The sequence below is a fragment of the Colletotrichum navitas genome (assembly GCF_030913465.1).
Source record: "Colletotrichum navitas strain CBS 125086 chromosome Unknown LY79scaffold_10, whole genome shotgun sequence".
Taxonomy (NCBI): domain Eukaryota; kingdom Fungi; phylum Ascomycota; class Sordariomycetes; order Glomerellales; family Glomerellaceae; genus Colletotrichum; species Colletotrichum navitas.
The window spans coordinates 1-13,966 of NW_026850556.1; the positions used below are offsets into that span (position 1 = coordinate 1).

Consider the following 13,966-nt stretch of genomic DNA (forward strand, 5'->3'; position numbering starts at 1 on the left):
AAAAGAATTCCTATTGACCTGCATTTGCTTCGCATCTGTTGGGCTTGAGTGCGGTGCGAAACCCCGGCCGCGCAAGGACTATCCAGTTCGCTCAGCCATGATTGATATCGACAAACTGTAGGTAGTGGAAGGATGGGCTGGGTTCCTTGGTCCAGGACCCCTTGAACGCCCTTGTTTCGTCATTCGTCTGGACGGCTCTGCTCGCCCCACCTCTCTCTTTCTCTCATTCTCACTTTCGGTCTCTGACGGGGCTCGCCTGGCTAAAGGGAGGGGTGGGCGGATGTGGCCCCTCTATAAAAGAGGCTTCCTAAGGCAATCGGCCCCCCTCCGTCTCCCTGCGGACTCCATACCATCGATGCAGAAACTCCCATACCGTTTCCCACCCCACAGCGCACACTGGCGGCACTGAGACAAGCTCTCGAAACCGGCACCACCACCGGTTTGTCGTACCGGACCCCTGTCCTGTCCTGTCCAGCCCTGTATTCTTGTGTCTAGACCTCTCCTCCACCTAGGTAAGATAGTCAGTCTGGCTCTGGCTACGACTACGACTCGCTCTGCAGCTCGGAGCGTTCCTCGACCGACTGCACCGGCTGTTGGCACGCAGCCCGTGGCACGCAGGCTCGCTCGACTCGGCTTCCTCGCGTCTTCCCCAAGTATTCCCAATCAAATCTAGCGTCGCTTTTCACGTCTGTCTGTCTCCACGCTCCTTGGCCCGCCCCGGCACATCCTGGCCTGTGCATCTTACCTTACTCGGCGCCCTGTCCTGCCCTGTCCTGTCCTGTTCCGTCCTGTCCCGCCTGCTACCGCTGCCGTTGCCGCATCTGTCTATCGTACGCTACTGGCCCATCCATCATCCGCCTTTTTGTTCTTGTCATGTCTATGCCTCCCTAAAAATACTTACAATAGGCACAGTTAGTTAAACGAGAGAGGGTCTCGGCCTCTATAGGACGGGGTCCCCCTTCAACCAGGCAGCCGGACGTGGTGTACGCTACAGAGTCTACATATATAGGGCACTACTAGTGCCTGGGCACCACGCCCTTGCCCCCTTCCGCCTTCTTCCAACAAGGTCTCCGCTCCGCAGCACCCTCCTTGTGCCCCGAGCCACCCATCCACCAACACACACCGTTTAGGCAGTGCTAGCTATCTACTCTGTACTTAGTTTATATCGCCCTGTCACCCTACGGCGCTAGACCAGGTGTGGACTGGGAACGCTGCAGGCTCATTTTTACCCGCACGGCACCTCGACCTTGGACCTTCACCAGTCTGCGCACCCCCTCCTACGCTTGCTCTCCAGCCCTCTTCCCCCTTCTGCACCTGGACTGAACCTAGACCCTCATCAGGACACGGCTATCCGCTTCCCAATTCCCAAACCACCCTTTCCCCCCCTTCTATTATTCCTCACATCCCCGAGTGCCGGCCGACTTTCCCAGAGCAGATTCGCGACCATGGATTTCTCTCACCAGTACTTTGCGCAAACGCAGCCCTACCAGTTCATGGGCATCCCGCCGCTCACGCCATCCCATTCCAATTCGGCGGGCTCAGATGACTTCAACACGACATCTCCGCCGGTAAGTCATCGAATTCCTTTCCCGTCCTGCCCTCCCGAATACCCACCGCACGCTTGGCGCTTAGCCTACTGCGACCTGCACTTACACAATCATGACATGAGCAGGACGTCTACGCCGAATATCCCAACGACCAACACTTCAGCGCCTTTGATAACTATTCTGCTGCCCAGTTCAACCCACAGCAGACTTCCTTCCCCGGCCCTCCTGGCCCCCCCACCCCTCCGAACCATGGGCTGCCCGTCCAGCAGCCCGTCCAGCCGACACAGCACAACGGAATGAGTGCTTCTTCGATGCAACAGATCAAGGCCCAACCCGACGTCATCGTCCACAAGCAGGAACCTCTCGACGACCATTCCCGTCGGGGCCAGTCGAACTCGGACGATGAAGACCTGACGCCCGCCCAGTCGAGGAGGAAGGCCCAAAACCGCGCTGCGTATGTTGCACCCCGTTCACCACTGCTTCCGCATGCGCCGACGAGACACTTTCCCTTCTTCTTCTTCTTCTTCTGTATTGGTTGACCCGCGATTCTTGTCCAACATTCGCGTCTTTTGATGATGGACACTGGTACTAACACGAGTGCGACATAGGCAACGCGCATTCCGAGAACGCAAGGAGAGGCACGTCAAAGACCTGGAGGCGAAGCTTGCGAACCTCGAGGCGGAAGCACAGCAAAAGTCAACGGAAAACGAACGGCTCAAGCGTGAAATGCAAAAGATCAGCACCGAGAACGAAATCCTCCGCGCAACCTCCTCCTTGAACGGCCATCACAGCAGCTCCTCCCCCGAGCCCCGGATGACAGGTCCCATGCACTACAACCCCAAAGACTTCTACTCTGACCTGCTCGCCCCGCACAACAACAAGACACCCAGCCATCGGGTCGCCATTTCGTCAGATGGGGAGCGATTGCTCGCCGCCGGCGCTACGTGGGACTTCATCATCAGCCACCCGCTGTTCAAGAGGGGGTTGGTGGATGTGGGCGACGTGAGCGAGCGGCTAAAGAACCAAGCCCGATGCGACGGTCAGGGCCCTGTCTTCTCGGAGCGCTCCATCATCGAGGCCATCCAAGGCAGCGTCGCCAGCGGAAGCGACGAGCTGCTCTAGCCCGCGGTTCTCGGCGGGTGGGGGCTCGATGTGGGTGCTTTGTAAGCGATGTGCAGCACTGGAATGACATGAGACCTGCAAACGACCAGGTTCGGCGTTTTGGGTAAACGGAGTCAAACGGAGGGGGAAACGCCAGATAACGACGTCAGGCTGGCATATTCCTCAACTCTTCCCTTCTTTTTTTTTTTTTTTTCAAAATCTCTTTTTTATCTTGCATCCTTGCCATTTCTGTATCATGCTATTTGATGGGGCAATACTGGGAGCTCAAAGGTACCTGCGATGTGACAAAAAAAAAAGCTTACTAGACGAAATGGCGTCTTTTTTACGGGGAAACACAACCAACAGCCTCAACCGACGGCAATACGAGCCAAACGACAAAGAAGTAGTCTGCCGGTAGGCTGGGGCAAACAGAGCATGACGATTATTGGGGGATGGGGGCATGGGAGAAGGGAACACTCGGTCTGGGCCGGGAAGCAGAGAAGCCATCTCCCTGATACGCTCGGGAGTGTCTGTGTTAAGCAAATTGCATGGGATGCTTTTGGGAATTTATTTTGGTCTTCTCTTCACTCCATACCTATCTTTTCTATACGCGTTCGTTAAGGGGAAAAGGGGGGTTTGTTAGTTGAAAGGTTTCTGTCCGACCTACAGGCCTGCAGGCATAGGAGGGTCCATTAGGAATGTGTCATTTGGGTACGGTTCCCTCATCGAAGTTGTTGCAAATACAATTCGTCGATGCCCGAATATATGAACCCGTGCCCCGTCCAATCTTTCTTCGCGCGATGGGGAAATAGGTAGGATGGTAAGCAAGGCAAGTTTTCTGGCCGCTAGTGTCATTTCCCGTTCCACGAGCGGTGAAGGAGATCGGGGGGGAAAGGAACCGAAAAGCCACTCTTCGACAACTGCCTTGCCTTGCCTGGATGGGACCTTGGAAGCCGGTGGAAATCATGAGTAGGATTCCGTCCATGGAGGCAGCGGCGGCGCGGGTTTCGCTGACCGAGTGACCGAGCGGTTCCCAATTGCCGCCCTGCAACTGGCCAGCCAGCCAGCCAGCCAACCAACCAAACCCCGCCGAGAGAAAGGAAGAAATGAAGGGGTGGCGAGCGAGGTTCGCCGTACGTGTACATGGCCCGACTGTGTCACTATTTTTATGTACCTGAGCGACCTCAAGAGGAACCGTCCTAAATCACGTACCTTAAGGCGTGTACATGACCGGGGGGAAGTAATATATACCTGTACACTACCTACCTAGTGATAGGGTTACCACTGGCTTGTTTGGTTTGGTTCCCCCTCCGCTCCCACCGGGAAAGTCAACTATGGCTCTCTCTCTCTCTCTCTCTCTCTCTCGTCCCAAAATGTCCAATTTTGGCTTTGCCTTTTCTTTCTTTTTCCCCGTCTTCTTATTTTTCTTCTCTTGGTACTCCGTAAACCACTACGTATTTCTCGCCTCCCCTTTCCCCCCTTGTGATCCCTCCATCTTTTCGATCCATGGCTATATTGGGGATAGAAAGGGTGGGGGGGAAGCCTCGTTCTCGGCCGCTTTTTAAGCTCTCTCTTGTCTCTCTCTCTCACATCTCGCTCTAGAACACTGTGGGGAAGAGGGGGGAGGGGGGCTGAGTTTCCGACTTCCTCGGTTCCTCTAGTCTTTTTCTTTTCTCTTCTTTCCTTCTTTCTCTTTCTCTTTTCTTTCTTGTTTTCTTCACTTTCCCCGGAATCTCCCCGCCCTGCGAGCCACGACCAGGTCGGCCGGGAGGTCGGTGCACCAGGCGAACGACCCGGCGTGCCATTTTCAGTTGGAGGGACCACAGGCCGAGGGGCAGCGCGCAAGGAGGGGGTGGGGGGAGGGGAGGGGCTGGCGCTTCAACGGCTGAACGGGGCGAGGGAGAAAGAGTGTTGGAACAGTGTACGGGTGGTATCTCACATCTATTATTCTATTCAGGACGTTGAACAGCGACAAGAGAAACAACCTCGCTGCCGCCGTGAACCTGGCAAGGGGGACGGGGTGGGGACTGGAATACAGGCAGGGCCGTTCCTCCTGTGAATATCTTCGTGTGTTCCTCACGCCACCAGCCGGCCAACCGGCCATCGCCCCCTTTCCTTCGTCGCGTCCGGTACATACGCCCGAACTCCTGAAATATGCCGCTTTGCCAAAAAAGAAAAAAAAAAAAGAAAAGAAAGAGGAAGGGTCTAGGAGGGGAAGAGCAAACATTAACAAGGCCTAATAACCAAAAATGGCATCAGGAGCGGTGGCGGCAACAAACAACTTGAAGCGGAAAGAAATAAACACCATACGTAGGATTCCCATCACATCATTATTCTCCCACTCGACTTCGTCACCCTCCCAGACCTCCGCCCACAGTCATTCCGAATCATCATTTGTTCCTGTCGTGTACTTGGTCATACTCATTCTCCTCCGTAGCCAGTGGCCTCGTTCGTATTTGTTACGGAGGGTCGTCGTCGATGACATGCCGGGCGACGCGCTGAGGCGAAACTCTGCTTGGCAACGTCCGGCCTTGGCCGGAGACATTCCCTCTCCTCGTTTCAGCAGCTGGTCACAATCACAGGACGAAATCAGCTCTCCGTAAATGCCGGAGATTTGACCTCCTCGTCTCTGCCGCTGTCGTGGGTCCAGCTACTACAAGCACCCCGGTTGACAACAACATAGCTTAGCTTAGCTTAGCCCGGCGGCAGCAAGGTTGGTCCCCCTTCCGCCTTCACTGTGACTTCTTGCCATCGACCTGGGCACTGCCCTCGCTGTCCCGACCCTCAACCCACGGGTGCTTGATCGTCAAACACCAGATGTCAAGATAATCACAGATGGTGACAATGACATCCACGACAAAGCTGCCGTAAACGCCAATGGCCATGCCGAGCATCAGGAACATGAAAGCGACCTGGTAGACGTCGTCGCCCAGCGCGCTGGGCCAGCCAAATCCAAAGTACTCCTTCAGCTTGGGTCCCAGCGCATCAGCGACCCCAAACGCAAGCGGCAGGCCCAGGACGTTCCAGTACGGGAAGTCGAGCTTCACCAGGTGTGCCGTGATCATCTGCCCGACAGAGTATGCGTTCACGACGCCGGCGAAGAAGACGAACGGCACGAGATGCGAGTACAAGATGGTGGGGTGTAGCAACAGGTACGACGCGATGAGCGTCCACATGCCGAAGAAGGGCAGCAGGCCAAGCAGCGCGCCGCGGGAACGGTCGCCGCGCGCGTGGCGAGCCTTGATGACGTTGCGCGCAGACTCGACGGTGTTGAGGACGAGCACGAGCGCGCCCTGGGCCATGTACCATTGCGTGAAGGAGAGCTCGTACACGGCTTCGGGGATGCCCAGCTTCTCGGAGACGCCCAAGGTGCGGAGGAGCGACTGCTGCCAGAAGGAAGCGCCGCCCAGGTAGCCCGTCAGGGCGTAGACGCCGACGAGGATGAGAACGCCCTCCACGGGCCCGTTGACAATGCCCAGGGTGAGCGTCTTGGTGTGGTACTCGTCCCACGTCTGGACGTAAAAGGTGAGGAGGGCTGGCGAGAACGGCATGTTAGCTTTGCTGGGTGATTGGGGAGGGCGCAAGTAGAAACTTACAAGAAAAAAGAATGGCGACGGTCATCCAGCCCTGTCCCATATTCTGCGAAGCGGCAAAGATGAGGGCTTCGAGCGAGGTGTTTAGCGCATCGACGCCGTGGTCGAAGAGCTCGCCAAGAGGTCCGGACTGATGGGTTCGTCGGCTGTCGTCGCGAAAAGTCCACGTTAGCTTCACGTCTCTCCTCCAACGGGCTACGGCTCAAACAGCAAGCTCAGGGGGGATGGGGGTAACCTACGCCTGCGACCCGTCAACGGCGTCAAAAGTCTGGTACAGGAACAGGCCGATCGCCCACGAGTAGTAGACCCAGCTGGGGCAGTCCTGGTCGAGCGTCGGATTGTACCAAAGCAGCGTCAAGATGTTCGCGATGACGAACATGAAGCCGGTCAGGGTGATGAGGTTCGGCGCCATGCTCATGGGGAAGATCTTGATGACGACATTGGTGTAGAAGGGCTTGAGGATGTACTTTGACGTAAGAGAATGGTCGACGCCAGAGTACTTGTATTCCTTGAGCGCCGGGAGGCGGTCCTGGCGCACGTAAACCATCGTGGGCGAGAGCGTGCGTTGTTCTTTCTTACGCGCGTCGTGTGGTGTTGTGTTGATGTTGTAGCTGAACAAGTCGAGTTTGCTAAGCGAACGGTGGTTTGTATCGTGCCGGGGATTTTTTTTCTTCTTCTTGTTTTCTTTTCTCTTCTCGGCTGTTTGGCGGATCGGAAGCTCTGATCTGAGCGGGGCTCCGGGGAAGCTAGCGAACGCCGTAGAACCAGTCGATGGGTCCCAGATGCTCACGTATCCGTCGCTCTTCAGGAGCGGTGACGATGACTTCAAACCGGGGTGTCGAGGCAGCCAAAGACTTTGGCGGGGATAGTGGATAAGGTAGGCGGGTTGGAGTATGAGAGGAAGGAAAGATTCAGAGAAGGGCAGAGAGAGAGAGAGTATGTGCGGGAATGGTCAAGTCCTACCACAGAGACACTTCAAATGGTCCGAGACAAGCGACAGTAAAACTTGATGAACAGCTCCGAGCAACAGAAGAGAGAACTTGACATGTGGTATCAAGCTACCCAGGGTCGCGTGGTGGTAGTGGTGGCCGGCCGACGCTCTGCTCGCGACCCAGTTCAAGCTAAAATTTTCTTGGACAGCTCGCAGGCCCGCGCACACGCAGCGGACCCGTCAACCCCACAACGTCATTTTCTCTCCCTCACTCCCCTTCTCCCCCGTCTCCCCGAGCTCGCTAGTCCCCTTTTGGCATCGGTTCTCCACCTTGAGCTTCATGCTCCGTCTCCACTTGTCAAGCCCATTCCAGCCCCAGAACGACCAACCAGCCACTGCCAACGCCGTGTCAAACTGACACGCCCCGTCAGGCTTGACACACCCGCGTGACAGCTCCATGACAGGGGTTGGGTTGCACACCACGCTTTGGTTTACCATTGTGAAACCTGACCTTTAGAGCTTGCTTTCCTCCAGACATAGTAAAGAGCCTAAGACCAACGACATTCACGGTTGATTACATTAATAACATAATGTTATATCACAATACGATCCCGCGGAAGCCACCTTGTAAATATCTTTTCGTGTCTTCATTCTAGATGTACGAGCCACCAGTCTTCTGTAACGCGCACGCTTGCGCGCTCAGAAATGCTAACCCCCCTTTACTACCATGGCGGCGGAGGCAACGGCGGCATTGACTGCTCGATGGAGTCGGCTGTAATAAAAGCGTACTCGTCTCCCCTTGACTGCCGTGCGTACATCTTTGCTTGCTTGGAATATCCGACCATTTGCATTGATCCCACAAACTCCGAACAACTGTCTTCTTTTTAAGCAACCGATGCCACAACAAGCGACGCCACACCCTCCTCCTCGCTGCGAACCGTGATCTTCGTCGTTACACCAGACTTGGACGAGTAAGCCATCCGCACGTTGGCAATCACTCTGCCACCACCAACAGTCTTGCCGAGCAGCTTGAGGGTATGTGTCGTCTGGTTGACTGGCACGTCCGTGCCCTCCAGAGGCTGCAGCGACAAGACCTTGGCCAGTTGCTCCGTTGCCTCTGTACTTCTGTTAGCCCCAACCACGTTTTCTTCATGCAAAGACAAAGACTCACCTGCTATGCTCTTCATGCTGCTGAGCTGCAAAGTCTCCTCGGCCTCCTCGCCAGCTGCACCCACCTGCTCCCAGATGTGGTTGAAATTGCTGGCAAACGTGGGAATAACGTAATCGCTGCCCGTGAGGTCAAACTCGGCCACCTCATACTCGTCGTCGTAACCAGTGTCCTCGGGCTCGTTTGTCGTGGGGTCGATCTCCTTGCTGGTGAACTTGAGAATGTTGGAGACGCTGGTGACTGGCATGGAACCCTCCCCGTTGACCTTCTTGAAGGCCACATACAGCTTGCCCGGCTCGTTTGTGGCGAGCTTCTCGGCCTGGATGATGAAAACCTCCTCGAGCTCCTCCTCTTCCGACGGCGTCGCCACGACGGACACGTTCTCGAGGACGGTCGCATCCAGCGTGTTCTTAACCTCGTACTGGAAGACGATGTGCTCCTTGAAGATGTGCTTGACGACAGTGACGACGTACTCCATCTCCGACTCGGTAAGCTCGACGACAGGCGACGATTTCAGGACGCTGCCAAACTCCTTCATCTCGGGGATCTGCATCAGCTCCTGGGCGTAACGCTGAGTAACGGCGGTCGCTGATGCAGCAGCCTCCGCGCCGCTCGCGACAGCCTTTGTGGGGCCGGCCTTGGGGGGCTTGAGAGACGGGGCAGTCGCCGTGAGCTTCTTCGTCCGGTCTTCGGCATCTGCCTGCTCGCGAGTAACGACAGGGATCTGAGAAATGTCGAAGGGGCTGTTGAACGCGGACTTGTCCTCTGAGGTGACGTACATGACGAGCTGGTGCTCGAAGTACGGCAGGGAGAACATGCTGTCTGTAAAGGGGTCAGTATTGGTTGGTTTTCTCGCAAGTTTTCGGTCGTGGGCATACCGTTCTTGACAAACTTCTCTGCAATCTCATCCTCCTGGTGCATGAGTCTGAGGTTGAGTGCGGCACGATCTCTGACTTCGTCATCAACATCGTCCAAGCATCTGGTAAGGAGAACCTCAACACTGCGTTTGACATCGGGATCCTTCTGGCCAACACCGAACTTGGCGAGGGCGGTGACGGCAGCAGCACGCACGATGGCGTTCTCCAGTACCACTCTGTTGTAGATGTAGCGAATGTACTTAGTAGGCTGGGAAGTCTTGGGGCCCTCGAGACCGAGCAAGTGCAGGATTCTAACTGCGAGCTTGGTGAACTCGCAGTCCTCGATGAACTCGCACAGGTGAGCAAGGGCGTCCTCCTTCGACTCCGGAACGAACTTGATCAGGTCGAACATGCTCTCAACCACGGCGCGCTTGAACTCATAACCGCCCTCGTCGCGGAGGATACCGCTGAGGAAAGCAAGCATGCCAGCTTGCTTGCTAGGGAACTTCAAACACAGGGTTCGGATAGCCTCGACGATGGTAATCTTGAACTCGTCCGTGATCTCAGACATGAAACCAGAGATTTGCTTCATCAGGCGGTCAACACTAGCCTCGTTACCAGTCTTGAGCAGCGTGGTGATGGCAAAGGTGGCGATCGATCTGTTGCTGTTGGAAATCAGGAGCTCGATGTCGGGGTTGCAGACGTTGACGGCGTTGGGCTTGAAAGAGGCGAAGTTGTGGAGAATTCGGAGGGCGGCGAACTTGGTGACGGCGCGAGGGGAGGTAAGGAAGAGCTGGAGGACGTGGACAGCCTGGGAAACCTCGGCGTCGGTGACATCCCGCATGTCACAGATGGCTTTGGCAGCCTCAAAGTTGACCATCTCGCTCTTGTGGCGCAACCAGCCATCCAGCAGCTGCATCATGGGCTTCCTGAGCGACGGGTCCTCCTCGGCGAGCTGAGCGGCCAGACGGACGAGCATGACGATCGCGGCAGAGCTCTTGACCGCGCCGGCGGCACCAAACTGCTGGACCATCTTGACGAGCGCCATACGATCGTGCATGCGCATCGAGTATAGCAGACCAATGGCGTGGTACTGGGGCATGGTCGAGTTGTTGGCAGGCAATTGGCCGCTCGAGGAGGAGAAGCCCAAGGAGAAGCCGCTCGAAGACTTGGTCGAAGCGGCAGCTTCCTGTGTCTCGCTCTGCCAGCGGCGGACAACATCCTTGGCGATCGGGAGGAGGTGGTACGAAGAAACGAGGGCTGCGGAAGAAACGGAGGGGTTCTTGTCGACAATGGCGGTCTTCATCACGCGCTCAATGGACTGGACTGTGGTGGCCTAGAGGCTGAGTTAGCAAGGCGCTCCCTTCCCTCCCTTGTAGCTCAAGTCAGCTTTCAGCGTACATCGATGATGCGGCACAGGGCCCTAATGGCATTGGGCCGGAAGATGGCATCGGTACTGCCGCCAGTATCCTTCATGATGGTGCTAGTAACCATGATAATGTCCTCGGCCGAGTGGGCCAGTTCCTTGATGACAAGGTGGACCATCTGTCGCAAGCTGGCATCTTTGTTCTGGAACAGCTTCGAGATGCCGAAGAAGAGAGTCGTTGCTTCGTTCGTGGGGAACTTCTCGCCCGTGTAGAGCAGAAGGGCGATCTTTGTGAGGAGGATTCGACATCTTCGCGGCTGGATGGGAGAGCTGTTGAATAGTCGTGCTGTTGATCCTGGGATTAGCCAGCTTGCTCGCAGCACGAATCTCGAAGGGGTAGGCGATGGAGCGGTATGGGTAAGTGTAATTCCCTCGGAAACTCACCTTCTTGAAATACCTGGGTCCTATCCACCTTCACCAGGCCCAAATCGGCATCTTCGTCTTTCTTGCCGTAGCTCATGTTGGGCAGCGGTGTTTGGCGGACTGCTTGAGGTCGGTCGGCGTCGGTGGATTGTGAAGATGGCTCCGTGTCCTTGGGGATAACGCCAGTCAGGTCCCACACCCCTTGAACATGGTGGGGCCAGTCACGTGAATCACTTTTGACCAAGTCCCGACCTCACCTCTGCGAACATGCATATGTGGCTCTGCCTACCATCTTGTCTTAATCTCTCAGAGAATGTTTTGGCAAAGTGGCATAATCCTCTTGATATAGTGTATCCGTCCGGGGGCGGTGTTTCCTTCATTTTTCGTGTTTCAACGCTTACAATAGAGGCCAGCTAAACGACAGCTTGTTCGACAAGCGATAAATCGTCCGTGTCTCTTCAGCCAAATTTCTGCTGCTATGCCACTGCCCTTCATTCTCTGTGCATTCAGCAAGGTTTGGTCACCCAAAACGAAACCCAACGGGTATTGTCTGCTTTTGGAGTTCGAGCCTAACGCCGGCATCAACGTTCTGCCTGCTCACAAACATGCTCATCTGTGGGGTGTCAATGAGCCTGAAGATATCTAAACTTTTGGGTGTCTATCTGCGAATAATAAACTGGAAAAGACTGACGGGCCAGCTTTAACGCCCTGCCTTTTTGTCGGAATCTAGGAAACTCACTAACAATTTCCTTCTTCAAGTCCCCTCTAACCTGTGCTCTGGCAACTGTTGCTGCTTGCTTCGATATCCACCCCATTCTCAAGACCATCCTCTCAAGTGATGCACACGAGGGCCAAACCAGGTCCTCATCCAAGCAGCGACACCAACGAACCCAAGGCCACTGCAAACTCGGCCCAATCCATGCTTCCATTATTTTCTTTCAATGTCTAAAAACCGACTTGCGTCCTTCCACAGACTCGTCAACTTTGCTTGCCTCGGGATCCTCCCATTGGTAAAACTGCGGACTGTGGTACTTTCCCTCGATATGGTTCAATACAGAAGACACCCCCAAGGCAACCAAAGGCTCAGCCGCCTCCTGGTTCGTCATGTTGTTGGCCTGTCGAATCGAGATGGGAGGGTGCTCAACCTTCTCCAGCTTGACCTTAGGCCGTCGGTCTCCGATGACACCGACCTGACGCTTGAAATTATTGAACTCGGCATCCTTGACCACAGACTCGAAAGACCTTCCAAGTTCGCCTGTACCCGCGAAGAAAAGCTGATTGATTCTCTCAACACGTCGTCGGAGCTCGTCCTCCGCGATCGTCCACGTACCTTTCGTCAGGCGAGGGCGATCCGTCTTGGGGTAATCTGCCAACCAGCTTTCGCCAAAGGTTATATGAAGGTTGGGCTCTGGCTGACGATATCTGTGCTTGCAGTCATTGGCATTGGTGTCGGCGGTGGGGCCGAGATTGATGTATTGGAGAATCTTCTTCATGTCCACGTCGGATAACTTTCCGTGATCGACGGAATCCTGGTGTGAATAGTCCGTGTCAGGAGTCGAGGTATAGAGAAGGGGATGAAGTCCAGACTTGAGCTGATCAGGCGTGTCCGAGCCGGCAAGTCTCAACGCACTAAGCGATATGTTGTGATGCACGGCGTTGGCAGGAGGGTGAACGTCATCGTTTACGGACCCGTCGTAGGATATATCAGCCTTGGACCCGCAGTTGAGCATCTTCGTGCTGGAATCGAAGGTCGATGTTCGATACTGGCGCTGGCCTGGAGGGCCAGCAGTCAGTGGGCGAGGGGCACCTGGGCCAGTCGCGAGAGTGGACTTGTAGGTAGAATGCGGTATGGTTCTCTGTACATTGTGAGCAGGGAAGAGACCTGGAGGTGGGGGCAGCGTTGCGTCGTCAGCTCTCCAGGATATGTCAATGTCTCGAATCGGTCTCTGATCGACCTGTAGCTTGAGGACGGCATTCGGGTCGGTCTTGGCAGAATGGAAGAGACCCGGGGAATTGGAATCATTTTTCACCATATCGGGCGGGTCGAAAAACTGGGTTCCATAGGATGGAGTTACCGTGTGACTAACCTTGCCGGTGGACGGGACTGGAGTGGCACCCGGCCGAGCACGAAGGAGCGTCTTCTGCGCCCTCTTCTGGTTCGGGTTGGGGTAGGAGGCTAGGTTCTGGAGACCCTTGACAGTGAAATTCTTGAGAGGATTCTCGCCAGTGCTCTCTTCATCTTCGTCGTCGCTCGACTCTGTATCAACACGTTTGCCTACAGCAGGGGTGGGCATGACACCATCAACCGGCGATACCTGGCTGCTGTTCATAGTGTATGATGGAATGCGAGAGGAGGTGAGGCTTGAAACATCCGAATCGTTCGGGGAATCGCGGCTGTTATCGGTGACGGGGCTGATGGCCCGGTCGTAGTTCTGCTGAAGGGGCGAATATTTGGGGATCTGATGGGGGAGTGGGCTCGTGGATTTGGGGGTGAGGTTCTGAGGCTTCAGAGGCAAGCCAGCAAGAACCGACTTGGGAAAGAGGGAGAGCTCCGAGAGGGCAGCGCCGACGGGAGGCCACTTGAGGGTGCGGCCACGACGAACGGGAGGCTGGAGCGGCTGCGAGTTGCTTGGATTGTAGATGGTACCAGCCGTTGTATAGGTTTGTTTGGGGGCATCTTGCTGGAAGGTGCTGACAGATTGTCCGGTATAGGTGGCTGTTCCCGTCGACGAGGAACAAGAAGATAGATGGTCCATGTTGATAACTAGAGGCGTCCACAATATCTCAAAGCCCCCAACAAAAACGTGTATCCTTTGATACGGATACGTGCTTGACCAAGCATGAATTGTCCTGTCGATCCAGACAGGGATATGGTCCAGATGAAGAGCATCCAAAGGAGTGATGTGCTGCTTCTGTTCGTTGTGGTGGATGAAGAAACGACTGATGCTGAGACGGTGGAAGGTGGTGCCCAGAAAAAAAA

At 55.5% G+C, this 13,966-nt stretch overlaps 5 protein-coding genes across 5 annotated transcripts; 1 reads left to right on the forward strand and 4 right to left on the reverse strand.

Annotated features, from left to right (window-relative positions):
* Positions 1–1,445: 1,445 nt before the first annotated feature.
* Positions 1,446–2,669, forward strand: LY79DRAFT_576960 (bZIP transcription factor; the record flags this gene model as incomplete). The annotated part of the gene is made up of 3 exons (XM_060559844.1): positions 1,446–1,568; positions 1,673–2,001; positions 2,156–2,669. The coding sequence occupies 3 exons, from the start codon at positions 1,446–1,448 to the stop codon at positions 2,667–2,669; spliced, it is 966 nt and encodes a 321-aa protein (XP_060417614.1).
* Positions 2,670–4,019: 1,350 nt separating this feature from the next.
* On the reverse strand, positions 4,020–5,127 carry LY79DRAFT_30925 (uncharacterized protein). Its single transcript, XM_060552324.1, has 2 exons — positions 4,545–5,127; positions 4,020–4,476 (listed from the first exon to the last, which is right to left on the reverse strand). The coding sequence occupies exons 1-2, from the start codon at positions 4,873–4,875 to the stop codon at positions 4,247–4,249; spliced, it is 561 nt and encodes a 186-aa protein (XP_060417615.1). The 5' UTR covers positions 4,876–5,127; the 3' UTR covers positions 4,020–4,246.
* LY79DRAFT_30889 (CDP-alcohol phosphatidyltransferase) lies at positions 5,128–7,019 on the reverse strand. Its single transcript, XM_060552322.1, has 3 exons — positions 6,481–7,019; positions 6,245–6,387; positions 5,128–6,183 (listed from the first exon to the last, which is right to left on the reverse strand). Exons 1-3 carry the CDS (start codon positions 6,786–6,788, stop codon positions 5,381–5,383), a joined length of 1,254 nt encoding a protein of 417 aa, XP_060417616.1. The 5' UTR covers positions 6,789–7,019; the 3' UTR covers positions 5,128–5,380.
* A 1,037-nt stretch (positions 7,020–8,056) lies between these two features.
* On the reverse strand, positions 8,057–11,083 carry LY79DRAFT_508716 (adaptin N terminal region-domain-containing protein; the record flags this gene model as incomplete). The annotated part of the gene is made up of 5 exons (XM_060553974.1): positions 8,057–8,289; positions 8,344–9,162; positions 9,219–10,533; positions 10,599–10,909; positions 11,008–11,083. The coding sequence occupies 5 exons, from the start codon at positions 11,081–11,083 to the stop codon at positions 8,057–8,059; spliced, it is 2,754 nt and encodes a 917-aa protein (XP_060417617.1).
* Positions 11,084–11,924: 841 nt separating this feature from the next.
* On the reverse strand, positions 11,925–13,742 carry LY79DRAFT_508642 (uncharacterized protein; the record flags this gene model as incomplete). Its single annotated transcript, XM_060553963.1, has 1 exon — positions 11,925–13,742. One exon carries the CDS (start codon positions 13,740–13,742, stop codon positions 11,925–11,927), a length of 1,818 nt encoding a protein of 605 aa, XP_060417618.1.
* Between the last annotated feature and the right edge of the window lie 224 nt (positions 13,743–13,966).

Coding starts and splice junctions, on each gene's coding strand:
- LY79DRAFT_30925 (XM_060552324.1), bottom strand. CDS start 4,875: ATGTTTGCTCTTCCCCTCCTAGACCCTTCCTCTTTCTTTTCTTTTTTT. Junction 4,477..4,544: donor TCCAACACTCTTTCTCCCTC/GCCCCGTTCAGC, acceptor CGCTGCCCCTCG/GCCTGTGGTCCCTCCAACTG.
- LY79DRAFT_30889 (XM_060552322.1), bottom strand. CDS start 6,788: ATGGTTTACGTGCGCCAGGACCGCCTCCCGGCGCTCAAGGAATACAAG. Junction 6,388..6,480: donor GCCGTTGACGGGTCGCAGGC/GTAGGTTACCCC, acceptor TCGCGACGACAG/CCGACGAACCCATCAGTCCG. Junction 6,184..6,244: donor CGTCGCCATTCTTTTTTCTT/GTAAGTTTCTAC, acceptor CGTTCTCGCCAG/CCCTCCTCACCTTTTACGTC.